Raw genomic sequence first — 17,875 nt, forward strand, 5'->3', positions numbered from 1 at the left:
TTATTCCCAGTGACTTATACAATTATTCCCAAGTTGATAATTGCTCAATATTATTATTGAATAAAGAAATTTGCAAATCAATAAATGGATTTCCTTTTTGTCATCTAAAATGAAATCCTCAAATCTAAATGTTTCCTAAATTCATAGACTTCCTGCTTCTATAAATACTAGGAAATATCCTGCATTAAAATCAGATAAATATAAACTTTATTGACAGTAGAGCAGCAATTAATTTTATTAGTATTGTGACAAATGACTTGCAACTGCAATAATTTGTGGACATAATTTCAGACTTTGATTTAGTTTAAATCTCATATTTTCTAACAAGACTTTATTGATTAATGAATATTATCTTATTCTACAGAGAAATCCAGATGCGGGGAATTCTGAAGCCTTTAATACATGCAGTTGTGACCTACTCCTTATGCCCACTTTGTCTCCTTGGACCTTGTCCCATGTCTCTTTAGACCAAGCCTCCTATTCCAATTTTAGTACGAATGTTGATACCATTTCTAAAACACTGATTGTATTTTCCCTTGACTCTTGCTGTCACTGAAATAATTCCCATGAGTCTGAGGAAGAGGTGGTAGATAAAACACCAAGTAGTTAACAGAGGTCGGAATCTTTACAGGACCAATGTCCAGAGAGGCTCGGGGTAACTCTTTACCTTTCTTCTGCTCACTATTTTGCTACTCATATTTACAATGGAAAATATATCAGAGAATAATAGCTATAGAAATAACACAATGTTGCATGTAGTAGCGGAGAGTTGTATTTAGAAATACTGCATATCTGGGCCCAAAGAAGAAATATTTGTCTATATGGATTTTTAACAATTTCAACCAGGCAGCTCAGTGTACTTGAATGACAAATAGAGGTAAGAGGAAAAAGTGGAAGTCAGTGAGGATGTCTCTTGTTTTAGCATTGTTCGTTCATTTGTAGCTCAACAGATTCTTGAGATGTTTCTCTGTATATATAGATATGTCCGGACCCATGTGTGTCTAAAGAATCATGCAATATGAATATTTTACATTTAGTTTATATTACATTTTTTTACTTAGAATAGATTGAGGAAATCATTGTCTGAGTTTAGACTTTCTTGTTGATTACAAGCATTGTCATTTAATAAACATTACTATTAATAAATAAAATTGGCTTTCTTTCTAGACATAAACATGTTAGACTTCCAATTCTTCCTTTTACCAAAAGTATGAATTTGATTGAATATATGTAACTTAAGGTCTTTCCTTATCAGAGTCTTCATATTTTTATATTAGGGTTATATAATTTATATAAAAGTATGCAAAACCTTAACATGTCCTTCAAATGAATGTCTACAATTATGATAATTATTGTCATACCTACATATTTTCCTCACATAAACGATCATAAATAATTTTAAATAATAGCAAAGATAGAAACAACCACAGTTTCTGAGCACATACTTTAAGTAAAATGTTACATAAATAAATTTTGTTTTATTACATTAATCTTCACAATACTTCCATGAAACATTTTAAAAAATTAAAATGAAACATAGACAGATTAAATAACTTGTCAAAATCTGCAATACTATAGTATGACTCAGTTGCATTTAAAGTCTACTTTTACCAGAATGTAAAGACTGTAAATTTCATTAATAATTCCATGAATTAAAAATTAATACCAAGTTCAGATATCAACCATTTCATGGGAATTCTTTTCCTTATAAAATTAAAACTATCTTAATGGTAGCTACCTAGTTAGTAAATGAAGAAATTAAAATCTTTAAAAAACCTACACATTTGGAAAGAGTGGTGTGGAGAGTTATTTTTCTTCATTTGTTCTTTGTAAAACAGTGTAACTTTTCCCTAACTTTTGTGAATTTACTTCATGCATTTTTATTGGGGAAAAAGCTCCTTCACTTTTTTCACAGTTGTTTGGGAAAAAGTTCGGTAGTAATTATAGGACAAAATCCAAGGTCAATTTGAGAGTTACCAGACTGCCTTAGGGGACACTACAGTGGTTCTTATTATGAGACCTTTTTAATTCGGTCAAAATGAAGTGTTTGTATGATAATACAGGTTATTGAGCACAGTCACAAAGGAACCAGGTGAAAGAATATCCTAAATGTAAACATGCATACAGTATTAGGCCATGAATGTGCTTCACAGTGTTTTCAAGTTAGACTTTTCAAGGGTAGAATGCCAGCTTTTTTTCTGAGGCACTTGAGGTGTACTTGAACACCCAACTATTAGGTGGCAGCTAAAGGTATTAATTGTTTGCTCTCCCTCGGGTTTTTAAATACAGTTTCTTCTTATATTGGGCAAGTTAGGGAATGTTATTGTTTTCCTCCAGAATCCCGTCCTTCAAATTTCTCAGAGTAGCAAAAGTCTCCCAAAATCCCCTAGAGATACTTCAGGTGTCTCACGTAACGTAATGGAAAGTGTATGCTTATCAAATTCGGCCATTTTCATTTTCAATGATCTGAAAGTCTGACTCAACAAGGAACAATCCAGAATAAATAAGATAAAATAGTGGGATATGGCTTTTGTTAAAAATTGAGAAAAAGTTTTCATATTAAAAGGAACATTCTTTGATAGTTATGAGTGTTGAGCAATGACTACAGTGCGGGAGGAGAGAGATTTATTGAAAAGAAAAAAAAAGAATATGAACTTTATTAACATTATTTAAAATTACTGAGAAAAAATCATAACTGAATAGAAAGTAAACGGAATATGAAGGGGAAAAGACAATAACTATTTGGAAACTTGGAATTATTTTTCATTATCTAAATCTATCCCTGAAATTTTTAAAAATAAGCATAAAACGGAAATCCGATTTCACTGCCGTCTAGTCAATGTAGACTCAGCAATTCTGTAAGTCAAGGTAGAATAACCACTGGGTTTCTGATTAGTCAATTCTTCAAATAGGTAGAAAACTCTATCATTCTCCCGCAGAGTCACTGGTGGTTTTGAACTGCTAACCTTGTGGATCACAGCCCAATGCTGTTATGTCTAAATGCAGCTGTTAATTATAGAGGATTATTCATTGAGAACAATAATTTTGGTGCCTGGTATAGTCACACAATATATGATTGAGCTCACCCTTCCTTGTGATATCTGTTCTTCCTACAGGTGTCCTTCAGCCGGTGGTCTCCTCTCCTTGAAGAACTTCAAAAGGAAATACTCATTTCTAAGTGACTCTCCTACACTTTCCCAGTATCACTGGCCCTCATCCAGCTCAGCTGGAATGAATGTTCATTGAATCCAGACAGTCGTTGTTTGTTGAAACAGTGAAGTGAATGAAAATAAAACTCAGTCAGATAAGTGAATAATAAAATAGAATAAACTGGTGAAATTTCAATGGTAAATTCAATATTTTATTACAGAAACTTCTCATCACTCTGCAACCAAAACTTTACTGTTTAGTGAGAATCCACAGAAAGGCTGATCTACTGACCTGCTTTAGGTTACAGTCAGAATGTGTTGCTTGGTTTTAAAGTGTATTATTATTGTTTTTATAAGGATAAAAATGAAGGATTTTCATGCTGTTTTAATGCTTACTTCAATGCATTGATAAAATAGGACTTCTAATGCAAAGGAATGCTAATGTAGAAAAAAGAAACAGATACAAGTGGACATATTATAATTTTCATCCAAAAACTGCAAATACATATTCATATGTCTTTAAGAGAGAATAATCAAGAGATTTTGATGGGAGAATTTTGAAACAAAAATATCCTTTGCAGTCGATGCGTCATTTTAGATATTCATAAAATGTGGGCTACACTGTTCTGAACTTCTACTGGCCACCTCTCATTCTCTTAATATCTAAGGATAGGCCTGATAATGAGCCACATTTGCAATTAAAAATGAGGACACAAAACCAACCCTCAACTTGGAAAGCTGGGAATGGTAACTTTGAACTTGTGTAGAAACTTAGAAATGTGTCACAATAACAGAAAATAATTCTACAATAAATTCCAATGTTGGGTGGCATCCCATATAAGTGCCCCTAAATTGGTACAAATACCCTATATATATAATTATTATAAAATATTATAATTCTACATGAATTAAGAAATGGAACACTTTTAATTACATTTTGAGAAATGATAAGGTGTATCCAATGAGAAGGAAATCAATCTTTCATGTAAGTGTCTTTGAAAGTCAGTAGGCAGGCTTTTTTTTTTCTAGCATTATTAAATATATATATTTTAAAAACCTGGGTTCAAATCCCTGCTCTATCCATCCAGTTTATGTGATTATGTGAAGAAACTTCTTTCTGATGTTAGATATAGTTTAATGAAGGAAAAATATGTATATTTTTTACCTTACATACTAACACAGAGTATATCATATGATTAAAGTCTAATTTAAATATTATATATTGATATTGAAGTATTGTAAAGTCCTCTAAAAGGAAGTATATCATATTATGTTATATCCAGAGACAAATTGCATTACTATATATGGATAATTCCCTTTCCCATTTGTGTTCTCTTTGGGTTTTCTCCTATAGATTTCACGAGAGAGAGGGAAGAAATGAAAAACTATTCAGAAGTAACAGAGTTTATACTCTTGGGCTTGTCAGATGACCCAAAGCTACAGATCATGATTTTTATCTTTCTGTTTATCACCTACATGCTCAGCATCACTGGGAACCTGACCATTATCACCCTGACCCTTTTGGATTCTCACCTCCAGACCCCCATGTATTTCTTCCTCAGAAATTTCTCTTTGTTGGAAATTTCATTCACTACTGCCACTATACCTAGGTTCCTGGGGACCATTATTACAGGGGATAAAACTATTTCCTTTAATGATTGTATGGCTCAGTTCTTTTTCTTTATTCTCTTGGGAGTTACAGAGTTTAACCTTCTGGCTACCATGTCCTATGACCGGTATGTGGCCATCTGCAAACCCCTGCATTACATGACCATCATGAATCACAGAGTCTGCACACTGCTGGTCTTTGCTTCTTGGTTGGCTTCATTCTTAATCGTGTTCACATTAGTTATGCACTTCACGCAGCTTGATTACTGTAAGTCCAATGTTATCGAGCATTTTACTTGTGATTATTTCCCCCTATTACGTCTTTCTTGTTCAGACACCAAATTCCTAGAGTTAGCAGGGTTTTCCTGCGCTGTGCTTACTATTCTGTTCACTTTGGCATTAATAATTTTGTCTTACATATATATCATCAGAACAATTTTGAGAATTCCTTCTGCTAGTCAGAGGACAAAGGCCTTTTCCACATGCTCTTCCCACATGATTGTCATCTCCATCTCTTATGGCAGCTGCATTTTCATGTATATTAATCCATCAGCCAAGGACAGGGTATCTTTGAGCAAGGGCGTAGCTGTGCTAAACACCTCGGTAGCGCCCATGTTGAACCCCTTTATTTACAGCCTAAGGAATCAGCAAGTCAAGAGAGCCTTCATGGACATGGCAAGGAAGATTGCATTTAAGTAATAAAGGTGCTGTCATAAACTACAGACATGATGAAAGCAGTGAAATAAAAGAAAATACTTTTCAGAAACCATATGATCTCCCTAGATTTTTTCTAATTACTTGCACTCTTGTTCCCAACACTTACTTAAACTTTTGTTTTCGGCCATAAATAAGGATATATGAAGAAAATATATCCATGTGAGTATTGATATTTATATATACAGGAGAGCTATTCAAAGATTTCTAACTAGCAGCCTATGATCAGAGTGTTAATCCTTTGACATGCTAGACTTTTTACAATTTAGCCTAATGAATTGATAGCCAGAATTTAATAGTATTCAAGGAAAGAAAAGATACTCAAAATCTCATGCATTATTTATGGAGACAGATTTATTATAGGACAAAACTATAAGTATATCATCCAGATGAAGGAACCATCAGCACAAGGTCCTATTGGTTGCCATGGATTTATACAAACATCACCACTTAAATAGTATATGAAGTAATGGGAAACTGTCACAAAATCAAGTTGGCAGCAGATCATTGCATCATAGTTTAAGGTGGGATGACAGAAGTGGCCAAGGGAATATGGTTGGTATATACACAAAATTCTGGATAGAGTAGCATTCTAGACTGGTTCCAAGTAGCATTCCATATTGTTTCCAGGCCTTTTGACTACAGCAGTCTACAGGAGATGGAACCAGGGATATCATTCCTAATGTCAGGTGGATCTTGGCTGCAAACAAAGAATACCACAAAGATCTTTACTTGTGGTTTACTGACTACCCATAGGCAAATGACCGTGGGACCATACAAACTGTGGTTTAGCCTTGAAAAGGATTGGATCCCTGACCACTTCATTGTGCTCCTGAGGCAACTTTCACATGGATCAAGAAGCAAATGTGTGAATAAAATAGGGAATACTGCATGCATTAGAGCAGGAAAGAAGTTTGAAAGTATTGTATCCTCTGACCACTGTTCAATCTGTATGCTGAGCATAACATCAAAGACAGTGGAATCCACGAAGAAGAATGGGACGTTAGAATTGGGGAAAGACTTGTTAATAACCTGTGATGTACAGGTGACACACTCTGGCTTGCTGACAATGAGATGGGTTTTATGGACTTTCCGGTAAAGAACAAGAATTGTAGCCGTCAGTATGGATTGAACATCAATTTACAGAAGACCCTCATCCTCACAACTAGGCCAATAGATAAGATCATGACAAAATGGAGAAAAGATTGAAACTGTCAAGGATTTTGTCTTACTTGGATCCAAAATCAATGCTCATGGAATCAGCAGTGAACTTCTCAAAGGCACATTGCATCGGGCCACCTGCTGCTGAAACTTCGGTAGAATGTCGAAAAGCCTTATATGCATCTGCAAGTTGGATATTGGTAAGGAAGGCCAAAGAAGAATTTTTGCATTTGAATTGTGTTGCCAAAAAATCTTGAAAATACCATGGATGCTAAATGTACAACCAAATATGTCTCAGAAGAAAAGTGACCAGAGTGCTGCTAAGAGGAGAGGATGAGAGGCTTAGTCTCATCATTGGAACCTGTCTTCAGGACAGACCATTCCTCAGAGAAGGACACCATGTTTGGTAAAATAGAAGGCCAGTGAAACAGAGGAATGTCCTCGACAAGATGGATTGACACAGTGGCTGCCACAATGGGATGAAGCATAAGAACAAAAGTGAAGATCGTGCAGGAGCAGTCAGTATTTCACCCTGAGTGCATAGGGTCAGTATGGGTCGGAAGCAACTGGAAGATGACGCCTAACAATAACAACAATGTATTTCTCTATCTATTATGTAAGAAATATTTATTATAGAGCAGTAATTGCTTCATAAAGTTTTCAGTGGCTGTGAGTTTTTGGATGCAGATTATCTAGTCTTTGTTCCAAGCCACTTGTGGATGGATTTAAGCTGCCATCCTTTGAGTTAGTGGCTGAGCATTAACCATTTGTGCCACTGATACACACATATGCATCAATATAAACACATACATATAAATTCTGAAATACTGATACACGCGGAGAAGATGAAAACCAAACGCTATGCGATGCACGTATGCATGTACATAGGCAATTGCTAGGAAAAATGGTATCTCTCTAGGTGCTCTATGGTATTTAAAGAGACCTAGTGGCAATTCCAACTAAGTGTTGGACTGTAAACTGACTGTAAACTGCAAGGCCAAGGGTTCAAATCCATCAGCAACTACTTGGGAAGAACATGAGGCTGTCTATTTTCATGAAGATTTACCGCCTTAGAAACCCTATGGATGGCTGCTATGACTTGAAATTAGCTGGATGGCAGTGGCTTTGGGGTATGTAGTATATGGATACAAATCCATACAGGATCTTAATATGCTATCCCTTTCAGAAGAAAATGAATTCATACTAGAAATCCAAAGCAATATGCTATAATTTCATTGTGCTATAGTAGAAAAGATCGCTCTGGGATTGCCAAAATATAAAGGAGTATGAACGCTAATTCCCCTGATGGCGGGTACCAAATATTCAGAAAAAAATATGTGAACCACTTGTATAATTAAAAAATAACCAAATGCTAGACCAAGCTATCATGTGTGACTTTGAAAATTATCATATTTATTTCAATAATAATACATTTTATACCTTCTCTACTATATGTATGTATATAGACACATGTATGTATATATGTATACACGAACACACATATATGTGAACAATGTCAATTTACTGTTAGCTTGCAATGATGATTTTCTTGGCACACCTTGTTTTCATAATGATGTCCCCTGAGGCAAGAAGAAAGATTCGTATATAATAAGTCCAGCTCTGTTTCTATTACATACACAGAGAGAAACATTTCTTAATTCATATTTTAACACAATCTCTCAAATCTGAGAAAGATATTATTAAGATTGTATTGCTACATAATCATATGCTTGAATACTTATTTGGACTTCTTCGTGGGAAATATATTTTAATTAATAAAAAATTTCTATATTATACAAACGGAAGAGTGCCTTAAGTCAATTCATGATTAGCTGTGTTTGTATAAGAATAGCTGAGAGAGGGCAAAACCCACAAATGTATTGTATCATAGTAAATTTTCTCAAACATTTTGTAATATCAAGAATCCAGGAGAGTGTAAGTCAGTTATTCCTACCCTAGCATCATTATCTTTCAGAGCAATGAAAAGTTAAGTCATTTCCTTTGGTTTTAGAAACAATACTACTACATAAATTTTACTCAATCTGCCAGTTCTGAAATAATACAAATAATTCCACTAACCAGCCAGGAGCTTTCCCACGAAATTATCAGAAGCATAAGAATCAAGAAGTAAGTAAATGTACTTTTCTTCAATATGATACACATCACTCAATTTTATTCAAATGATTGAAATGTTCTTTGGAATGAGAATATAGACTGACAATCCTCCTAATTATAAAGATGAGATTATGATTCATAGATGGTATAGTGCTGAGATGATCATGCAGTTTCAGAAAAGGAAAACCACAAACCTTGTATTGTTCATTATGTTTTCTAAGTTTAAGTGTCAGGTTATGATGCTAATAGGATTATAAGAAATCCATTACTAATTTAATATGATCTTTTATTTGGGATATCTGCTTCTCATTAGGCAACATTTGACTAATTTCTTCCTTAATTTTTATAAATATATTTTAAAATATTTGATTATGTGTTGTAAAAAGTAGATTTTTCCTTCCCCCTAGGAAATGGACTGACTGATGAGTTCCAACCTCCTATCTTTTGGGTAGCAGCGGAGCAACACTGGTTCCTTAAGAAAGAAAACTTAGAACAGATGAAAATATAGCCTTCCCATGAATAAACATGTGTAATATACATTGAGATTATTATATGTGACTGACTACTTTTTAACTTTGTACACGTCTCCTAAACAACGGGGCCTTAAATCCTTGAAATATTAAATTGTCAAATAAGAATAAATAATGTCTGTAACCTGTTAACTCTAGATTTTATTGGAATTGAAGTGTATTTCTATAATACTGAATAAAGGAAAAACTGTAAGCATATTTTCATGTTTTATATAAAAGCAAATATTTGATGAATAATTAGAAACTCAATGTTAGGAAGCATTACAGAAGTGGTTTCTGTCAGAATATTTAGCAATGACCTACCATGGTATGTTTTCAAAGTAAAGAGATCATTTCTTATCTTGAGATTAAATTTGCTACTTGAGTGATAGGTAGCATGAAAGTACAGTTCTGATGGAAACATGAGTTAACTAATATTATAGGTTATATATCATTATGAATACTTACAAAAATCGCACCTAACATCCATCTGGTTTTAACTTTTTTGTATTCTACAAATTTGACTGGATACAGGGGGGAAAAGGAGGGGGTGATAAGCAATGAGAAACCGAACAATACCTACAGAATTCATTCTTCTAGGGCTGTCTGATGACCCAGATCTTCAGGTAGTAATTTTTCTCTTTTTAATGATGACATATATACTAAGTGTCACTGGAAATTTGACCATCATCACTCTCACCCTGTTGGATTCTCATCTACAGACGCCTATGTATTACTTTCTTAGGAACTTCTCGGTGTTGGAAATATCCTTCACTACTGTGTGCATCCCTCGATTTCTGAGCACCATCATTACTAGAGATAAGTCCATTTCATACAACAATTGTACCGCTCAGTTGTTTTTCTTTATTTTCATGGGAATAACGGAATTTTACCTACTAACTGCCATGTCCTATGACCGCTATGTCGCCATCTGCAAACCCCTGCATTATACAACCATCATGAACAAGAGAGTCTGCGTGCTACTTGTCTTTTGTGCTTGGCTGACGGGATTCTTAAATATATTCCCTCCAGTAATTCTTTTTCTCCAGTTAGATTACTGTGGCTCCAATGTTATCGATCACTTTGCCTGTGACTATTTTCCGCTCTTGCAATTATCCTGCTCAGACACATGGCTCCTGGAAGTGATTGGATTTTACTCTGCAATAGTGATTCTACTTTTCACCTTGGCATTGATCATTCTGTCATACATTTTCATTATTAGAACCATTCTGAAACTGCCTTCTGCCACTCAGAGAAAAAAGGCTTTCTCCACTTGTTCTTCACACATGATTGTCATTTCCATCTCTTATGGGAGCTGCATCTTCATGTATGCCAACCCTTCAGCGAAAGAAAAGGCATCCTTAACCAAAGGAGTGGCTATTCTCAATACCTCTGTTGCTCCTATGATGAATCCCTTCATATACACTCTGAGGAACCAGCAAGTGAAGCAAGCGTTTAAGGACACAGTCCAAAAGGCTATATTTTTCACTGGTAAATGAATTTCTTAGTAGCATTAAGAGAATAAAGTTCTTGCCAATGCCATCTCTTATGCTTACACTCAGAAAGCTCTGTTATTTTCGTTATAGTTATGTATTTCTACTTTTCTTAATTTACAAATTATAATGTACTCAATAGATCCACCCAATAACTTTGATAAAGCTGAATATTGACCAAAGATTCTGCATATATAAATATTTCATTCAGATATATTTGGTTTACATAAAATTGGTATTTTTATTCATCTTTGTAGCTCAGTCCTTAGATGATATGAACAGGATCATTTCACATTATATAAAGGAAAAATGACTAATTTCAGTATGGTAGCCTTTTGTAATATGAAGTAGTGTTGAACTTTTAAGAATCTTACAAAAACCCAATAGATGTTATCTTATTCTTTTTTTGTCCCTAGAAGTTCCAATGACAGGTGTATGTTAACACATAATGAATGGTATCTGATTTGAACTTTGTGTGAATACGTATTAAAATCTCCAAGATTCTACTTATAATTGTTGCGTTGCCATTGTTCTAGCAGATGCTAAAGAAAGGGACCCTGGCAGCAGCGAGGGAAAGAAAGGAGCCAGAAGTAGAGCACAAGGAAGGGATGGATGCAGGGTGGTACTGAGTGAGCTCGGCCCCTCTGGCTGTTTGGTTGCCTGACTAGCAGGAAGGGTTTGTGCCTCACAGCTCCACCTTCCTCTCTGCACCTGCCCACAGAGGCAAGTGTTAAGTCTTTGGTCTCACCTGTCTCTATATTGTCCATAGTTCAGTGCAGAAAAGTCTGGTATGTAAGCTATCAGTTGAAATAATAAACAAAAACATAATTATTTTCTTTTAAAAATAAGGATATACCTGTGAATATATATATATATATATATATATATATATATATATATATATATATATATATATATATATATACTCTCTGTCCCTCTCTTTATTTCTCTGCCTCTCTCTCTATGTGTGTGTGTGTGTGTGGTATTGAGTACCTTGTCTGACAATACATTTATAAAGAAAAACCTGTTTAATTAAATATAAGTGTTGAGTCTATAATATTTTCCTCCAAGAAAAAATGGGAAATCTCGATTCATAAATGAAAAATCTTTAAAATATAAATTAATATAAGTTAAAATATGATCTCAAATAGAATTGGTTTGTTTTATGAGAGACATACAACATTAAGATACAAGGAAACTCTATCAGAAAGTATGTGGAATTCTTCCCACGTAGCAGAAATAATATTAGTATATATTTTTAATTACTGTGAAATCCAATAACCACAATTAATTACTGTGAAATCCAATAACCACAATTACAAAAGGATGGTGAATGATATGGAACTATTTAAAAGTTCTAAAATATTATAAGGCAACATATATTCAGATTCTTTATACCATTTATAGTAGTAATGATAGTAGTAAGAACACAAATCAATCTTTTTTTATAAATTATTTTAGCTTTGACCTGTTTAATGTTTTTAAATATATTGGCTCATTTAATCATTCCAACAGCTTTATGAGATATCTAAAATTAGTATTCCCTTATGGTGAGAGGTTTTTCTATAAATAAATTAAGTACCTCCAATATATAAAAGCAGGGAAGATGCCGTTTCTTTAGTTAGGCGTGCGTCAACATGGCTGGGTCAAATTCTCAGTAGTTTGGCCATCACAGCGTAGGAAAGACTCCTGGTGGCCTCATGGCTACAAGTTGGACTGCTAACCACGATGTCAGCTCTGTCCCAGAAAGATGAGGCTTTCTACTCCTATAAAAAGTTACAGTCTTGGAAAGCAGCAGGGGCAGTTCTATCGCCATCATATAGGGTTGCTCTGAGTCAGAATTGACTCAAGGGTAGTGAAGTTTAATGTCCCATGCATGATGATACCCAACAGAGTGGACTCAATTCCGTAATGTAATCTTCTGTAAGCAGCCAACCAATAGTAAGAAGGGCAGGGTGAACCTTACTCTGGCCAGTGCGCTGATGACATTCCCTGGGTGTGATGTAAGGTTGTGGTGGGGGTGGGAGTGGGGGTGGTATACTTTCTATGCAAGTAGACACTGTGATAGCCTTTCTGCTGGGTCTGGATCCTGCATACGGTTCACTGGCCTCCAGTTCCTACTTGAGCCAAGTACCTGCTTGCTGAGCCTGGGAGCAGTGGCCTCTCATGGGACCTGCCAACAGTGGGTGCATCCTCCTCTGCATCCAGCCTGCGGTCTTCCTGCCTTTTCTTCCTGCTTCCTGGTTCCTTTTCCTGTTCCCTGGCTTTTCCTCTTTTTTATCAATCTCCACAGATGAACACAACTCAGGAAAAGGCTCCAGCTTTGCATTAAATCCACAGAGTAGAATAGGACTCGATAGATTCTCACCTAATAGCTCTGAGATTTAAAATGTATGTAATTTTTCTATTGAATGCTTGGTCTGCTCACCACAAGATCGGCAGTTCAAACTCACCAGGCACCTCCTAAGACAAACATGAGGCTGTCTGTACTTTTTGGACCCTTCTTCATCTACCCCTCTAGCAATCTACTGATCCACTAAGCATGTTTATTTGTTTTGCTTTATTTCTCCAGAAGGACAAATAAAGAAATTGTCTACAATGTAGCTTTTCAATTTTATGTCACAATGTTGTTTACATACATGATTATATTTATCATTAGTTAATGCCATTGTTTTCTATGTATTATCTAATTGAAAACGTTAAATCTCTAGTATTTGGAATTTATAATCATTTATATTTCATTTTAGGTTAAAGGTTTCTGATTTTTGTTTGTTTTTTTAAATAATCAAAGCTCTATTTCCTAATTCGTCGTCCATTTGATATATGGAGTTAAAAATGCAAAGACTTGACTATGTATAAAGAAGAAACCTGTAGGGGAGAAAAATTCAATTTATTCTTACTAAAATCAACAATAGAAACTGGTAAGATTAAACTCCTTCAAATGCAAAAATGTGGGGGATGGGAGGAGAGCCATAATCATGTCAAGTTATGATTCTTACAGGTTGCAATGTATTTTTAATACATTGAATTCAATATATTTTTCATAACACTATGTTAATTGATGGCTTTTTTCCCTTTTAAAGATAATTTGCTACTCATTAATAGACTCTTAGGGGCTAGTTTCACTTGAAGATTTAAAGAGTTTTTACAGAAATATTCTAAATGATTTCACCAAACTCAGTTCAGCAAATATTTCTGGATTCTTTTAGAATTTATTTCACTCATTCTAACTCAACCCATTTAATATGCCCCTGATCATAACACTTAATCATGAGAGTGGGACAACATTTAATAAAGCCTTATGATAATAAAGGTAGGAGCTCATGGGGACAGTTAGTCCTAAAGTCAAGCTCCTTTTCTGATTCTTGGGATTAATTCTTTCTCTTTACTTACAAATATAAAATAATAGTTTTATGTTAGATTCGTGTTCATAAGCTTTTAATACTCCAGATGCTGCATACAAAATTTGGAGGTAGAACATATTATTCCAATTGATTGAATTCCATGAAATCTTGACCCTAAAGCTTCAAGTTGATAAACTAATCGTGCAAGGTGATTGATTTTGTCTTGGATGTTTCCATATCTGCAGCCCCACTTCGTTCTACTCCATATATTTTTAGTTGCTGTTAGCTGCACGATGCATAACCACTTTGACACCAGGGTTCCTCTTAAAAGAAAAACTAGTAAACATTATTATTTAAATTTACACATCAACCATTAAAGCCTCAAAAGGCTAATGGCTAAATGAGCCCAAATCACTAGAGAGATTCCACCAACTACTTTGATATTGATAAAACATGCCATCAAAATTGCTATTGGAACGAGAAAGTTGGAAACAAATAGGAAGGATTGGTGGTTAGAAAATGTGGCTTTGGTGATAGAAACGAAGCGGGAAGTCACATGATCAAAATGTTCAAGACTAACAACATCATTGCTGCAAAGGCCTTTTTCCAAGGACATAAACACTGAGCATGCATGTCGACCTTGTCAGGGAGAGTGCACGGGAATATGTTTGACTAAATTGGTGATAAGAATGAATGCTAAAACTCACCGCATCAAACAAATCAAGGCCAGGCGCTAAATAAAACAGACCATCATTTGCTCAGGTGTAAGTTCTGGCTGAAGTAGAAGATAATGAAAGCAAGAACGTGCGACAAGGTTCAGCCGAAGCTTATCCCATTTGAGTTTAAAGGGCATCGAAAGAACAAGTGCGGTGCAGTGTACAAGAATCGCAGAGAAGCAAGAGAGCTATTAGATACCATAAAGAACATCACACATGGTTATTACAAGACTAGTAAGATATAAAATGCAAAAAATTCATGTCAGAAATAACTCTGAAACTTGTTCTTGAATATGGAGTAAAGCAGATTGAAGACATGGGGGAGGGAAGGCTGAACTGAAAATTACAAAGGGAATATTGAGAAGACACAGTAAATTATTTTTAAAATATGCCAAGATCTAAAGCTAGAGAGTTGAACAAGAACACTCCGGGTGATAAACTGGGTCCTCTAGGGATGCTAAACCAGTGATGCTCACACTGTTGCTATTGAATGCCTTTCAGTCAGTTCCAACTCAGAGTGATCCAATATAAAACAAAACCGCATCCTCACAATTGTTCTGATCAAGCCCATTATTGTAGCCACAGTATCAATCCCTCTTGTTGAGGGTGTTTTATGCTCTTATTCTCTGCCCCCTTGCATTTACTAAACATGATGCCGTTTTTAGGGACTGGTTTCTGATAATAAGTCCAAGGTACTTGAAGTCTCACATTTTGCTTCTAAAGAGGATTCTGGTTAGACTTCATCCAAAACAGGTGTGTTAGATTTTTTTGGTAGTCCTTGATACTTTGAATTAAGGTTCTGGTGAAGAATATTTATTTAATACATTAATTCTTCATTGATCTTCCTTAGTCAATATCCAACTTTCACATGCATATAAGACAATTGAGAATCTAATGATTACATAAATGGAGTAAAGACTAAGAGAAGGGATCTTCATTTGCTGATAGGGCATGACTCATGGTGCAGAGATAGATGCGAAAACCTGCTAATGACTGGGACTTGGAATGTGTGAAGTATGAATATAAGAAAATTAGAAGTATACCAAAAATTAGATGCAATGCCTACAGATCTATATCCTAGGCATTAAGAGTGAGCTAAAAAAAGACAGGGCATTTTGAATCAGAAAATCTTATGGTTTACTCTACCAGGAATAACACAATCAAGATAAACGGAATGACATTCATTGTCCAAAAGGACACTGGAAATTTCCAACATGAAGTACAATGCTACCTTAGAAAGAAATATATCTATCTGCATTTGAGCAATCCAATAAATACAAATATTAGTCAAATTTATGCAGCAACCACACGATTTATTGATGAAAAATTGAAGACTTCTATCAATGACTGCAGTCACACATATATAACACATATAATCAAGATACATTGCTAATTATTGCACATTGCAAAGGTTGGGAACAAACAGAAAGAAACAGAGGTTAGAAAATATGGACTTTGTGATAGAAGCAAAGCAGGAGATGGCATTATCGTAGTTTTCAAGATCAAGTATTTGTTCAGACTAAACGTATTTTTTCAACAAGCAAAGGCTACCAAATTCTTGGACTTCACCACAGGGAATACACAGAGATCAATTTGACTACATCTGTTGGGAGAGATGCTTGCGAAACTCAAATCACAATCTAAAACCAGGTGAGCTGACCAAGAGTTGCTCTTACGTAAAGTCAAGTTAAAGGTGAAGAAAATTAAAGCAAGTACATGTGAGCCAAAATACAGCTTAAAGTCTGTCCCACCTAAATAGATTGATCCATTGAATATTTATGACAGAAGGCTATTAACAACTTTCAAAATAAAGATGACACATCCTTGCTTTCTGAAAGGGAGGAGGACTGGAGGCACTTGCTAGTGAAGAGCAACGATTGAAGTCCTCAGTATGTATTACAGCACAATGTCAACTAGAACCAAATCCTCACAATTGGACCAAGCGATAACTTCATGAAATAAGGAAACAGGGTGTAGTTGTCAAATATTTTCTCTTGCTGGGATCCACAATCAATGTTCATAGAAGCAGCATTCAAGAGCACACAAGATGCTTTAGGTAAAATTTGCTGCACAAGACCTCTTTAGGGTCTTGAAAAATAAGGACTTGATGAGCTGTGAAAGGACATAAAGAGAAGACATGAAGGATGCAAAGGGTCATTTAAAATATGGGGTGGGAGGAGAACAGTTTAAAGTGGAGTTAGAAGTGACTCTGAACTTGCTATTAATCTAACATTAGTTAAAGCAACTGGAAGAAAAGATTAAGCCAACGAGCTGAATAGAGGATTTCATAGGGAAGAAGCAGTCAAGAGATCAAAAGACATTGCATTGAGTATATTTACTGCACGAGACCTTTTTAGAGTATTTAAGAGCAAGGACGAAGGTGGGTCAGACCCAAGCCATGGCATTTTACATTCCCTCATATTCACATGAACAGTGGATATTGAATAAAGAATACCCAAGAAGGATACATGTATTTGAAATGTGGTACTGGAAAAGAGTATTGAAAATATCATGGACTGCTACAAGGACAAATTTTCTGTCTTGGAAGAAGTATGGACAGAGTATTCCTTAGAGGCAAGGATGGCAAGACGTTGTCTTACATACTTTGAACATGTTGTCGGGAGAGGCCAGTTCCTAGAGAAAGCTATCATTCTTGGTGGAGTGAAGGGGAAGGAAAAAGAGGGAGGCCCTGAAAGAGACACCTTGACCCTGAGGCAATAACAAGGGACTCAGGTGGAAGGACAATGAGGAAGATGATGCAGGGCCATGCATTGGTTTGTTCTGTGTGTATAGGTCACTATGGGTTGGACCTTACTCAATGGCACCAAACAATAATAAGGAATTGATATCCTATCAATTGAAATGTTTAAACAAACATATGCAGTGCTGGAAGAACTCACTTATCGATAACAAGGTCTTTGAGAGATAACTACCAGGCTAACCAACTGAATACCTACACCAAACTCATTCTCATCAAATCAACTCCTACGCAGAGTGATTCTTATTTGTGCCTATTCCAAAAGAAATCACCAACCACAATGCATCAATTATCAAACAATATGATTA

At 35.3% G+C, this 17,875-nt stretch overlaps 2 protein-coding genes across 2 annotated transcripts; both read left to right on the forward strand.

Moving 5' to 3' along the window:
• Window positions 1-4,526: 4,526 nt before the first annotated feature.
• LOC142451474 (olfactory receptor 6C1-like) lies at window positions 4,527-5,456 on the forward strand. The gene has a single exon (XM_075553266.1). The coding sequence runs from the start codon at window positions 4,527-4,529 to the stop codon at window positions 5,454-5,456; it is 930 nt and encodes a 309-aa protein (XP_075409381.1).
• Window positions 5,457-9,816: 4,360 nt separating this feature from the next.
• On the forward strand, window positions 9,817-10,755 carry LOC142450956 (olfactory receptor 6C3-like). The gene has a single exon (XM_075552890.1). It carries the CDS (start codon window positions 9,817-9,819, stop codon window positions 10,753-10,755), a length of 939 nt encoding a protein of 312 aa, XP_075409005.1.
• The last annotated feature ends 7,120 nt before the right edge of the window (window positions 10,756-17,875 follow it).

This window comes from Tenrec ecaudatus, chromosome 6, assembly GCF_050624435.1.
Source record: "Tenrec ecaudatus isolate mTenEca1 chromosome 6, mTenEca1.hap1, whole genome shotgun sequence".
NCBI lineage: Eukaryota > Metazoa > Chordata > Mammalia > Afrosoricida > Tenrecidae > Tenrec > Tenrec ecaudatus.

Coding starts and splice junctions, on each gene's coding strand:
- LOC142451474 (XM_075553266.1), top strand. CDS start 4,527: ATGAAAAACTATTCAGAAGTAACAGAGTTTATACTCTTGGGCTTGTCA.
- LOC142450956 (XM_075552890.1), top strand. CDS start 9,817: ATGAGAAACCGAACAATACCTACAGAATTCATTCTTCTAGGGCTGTCT.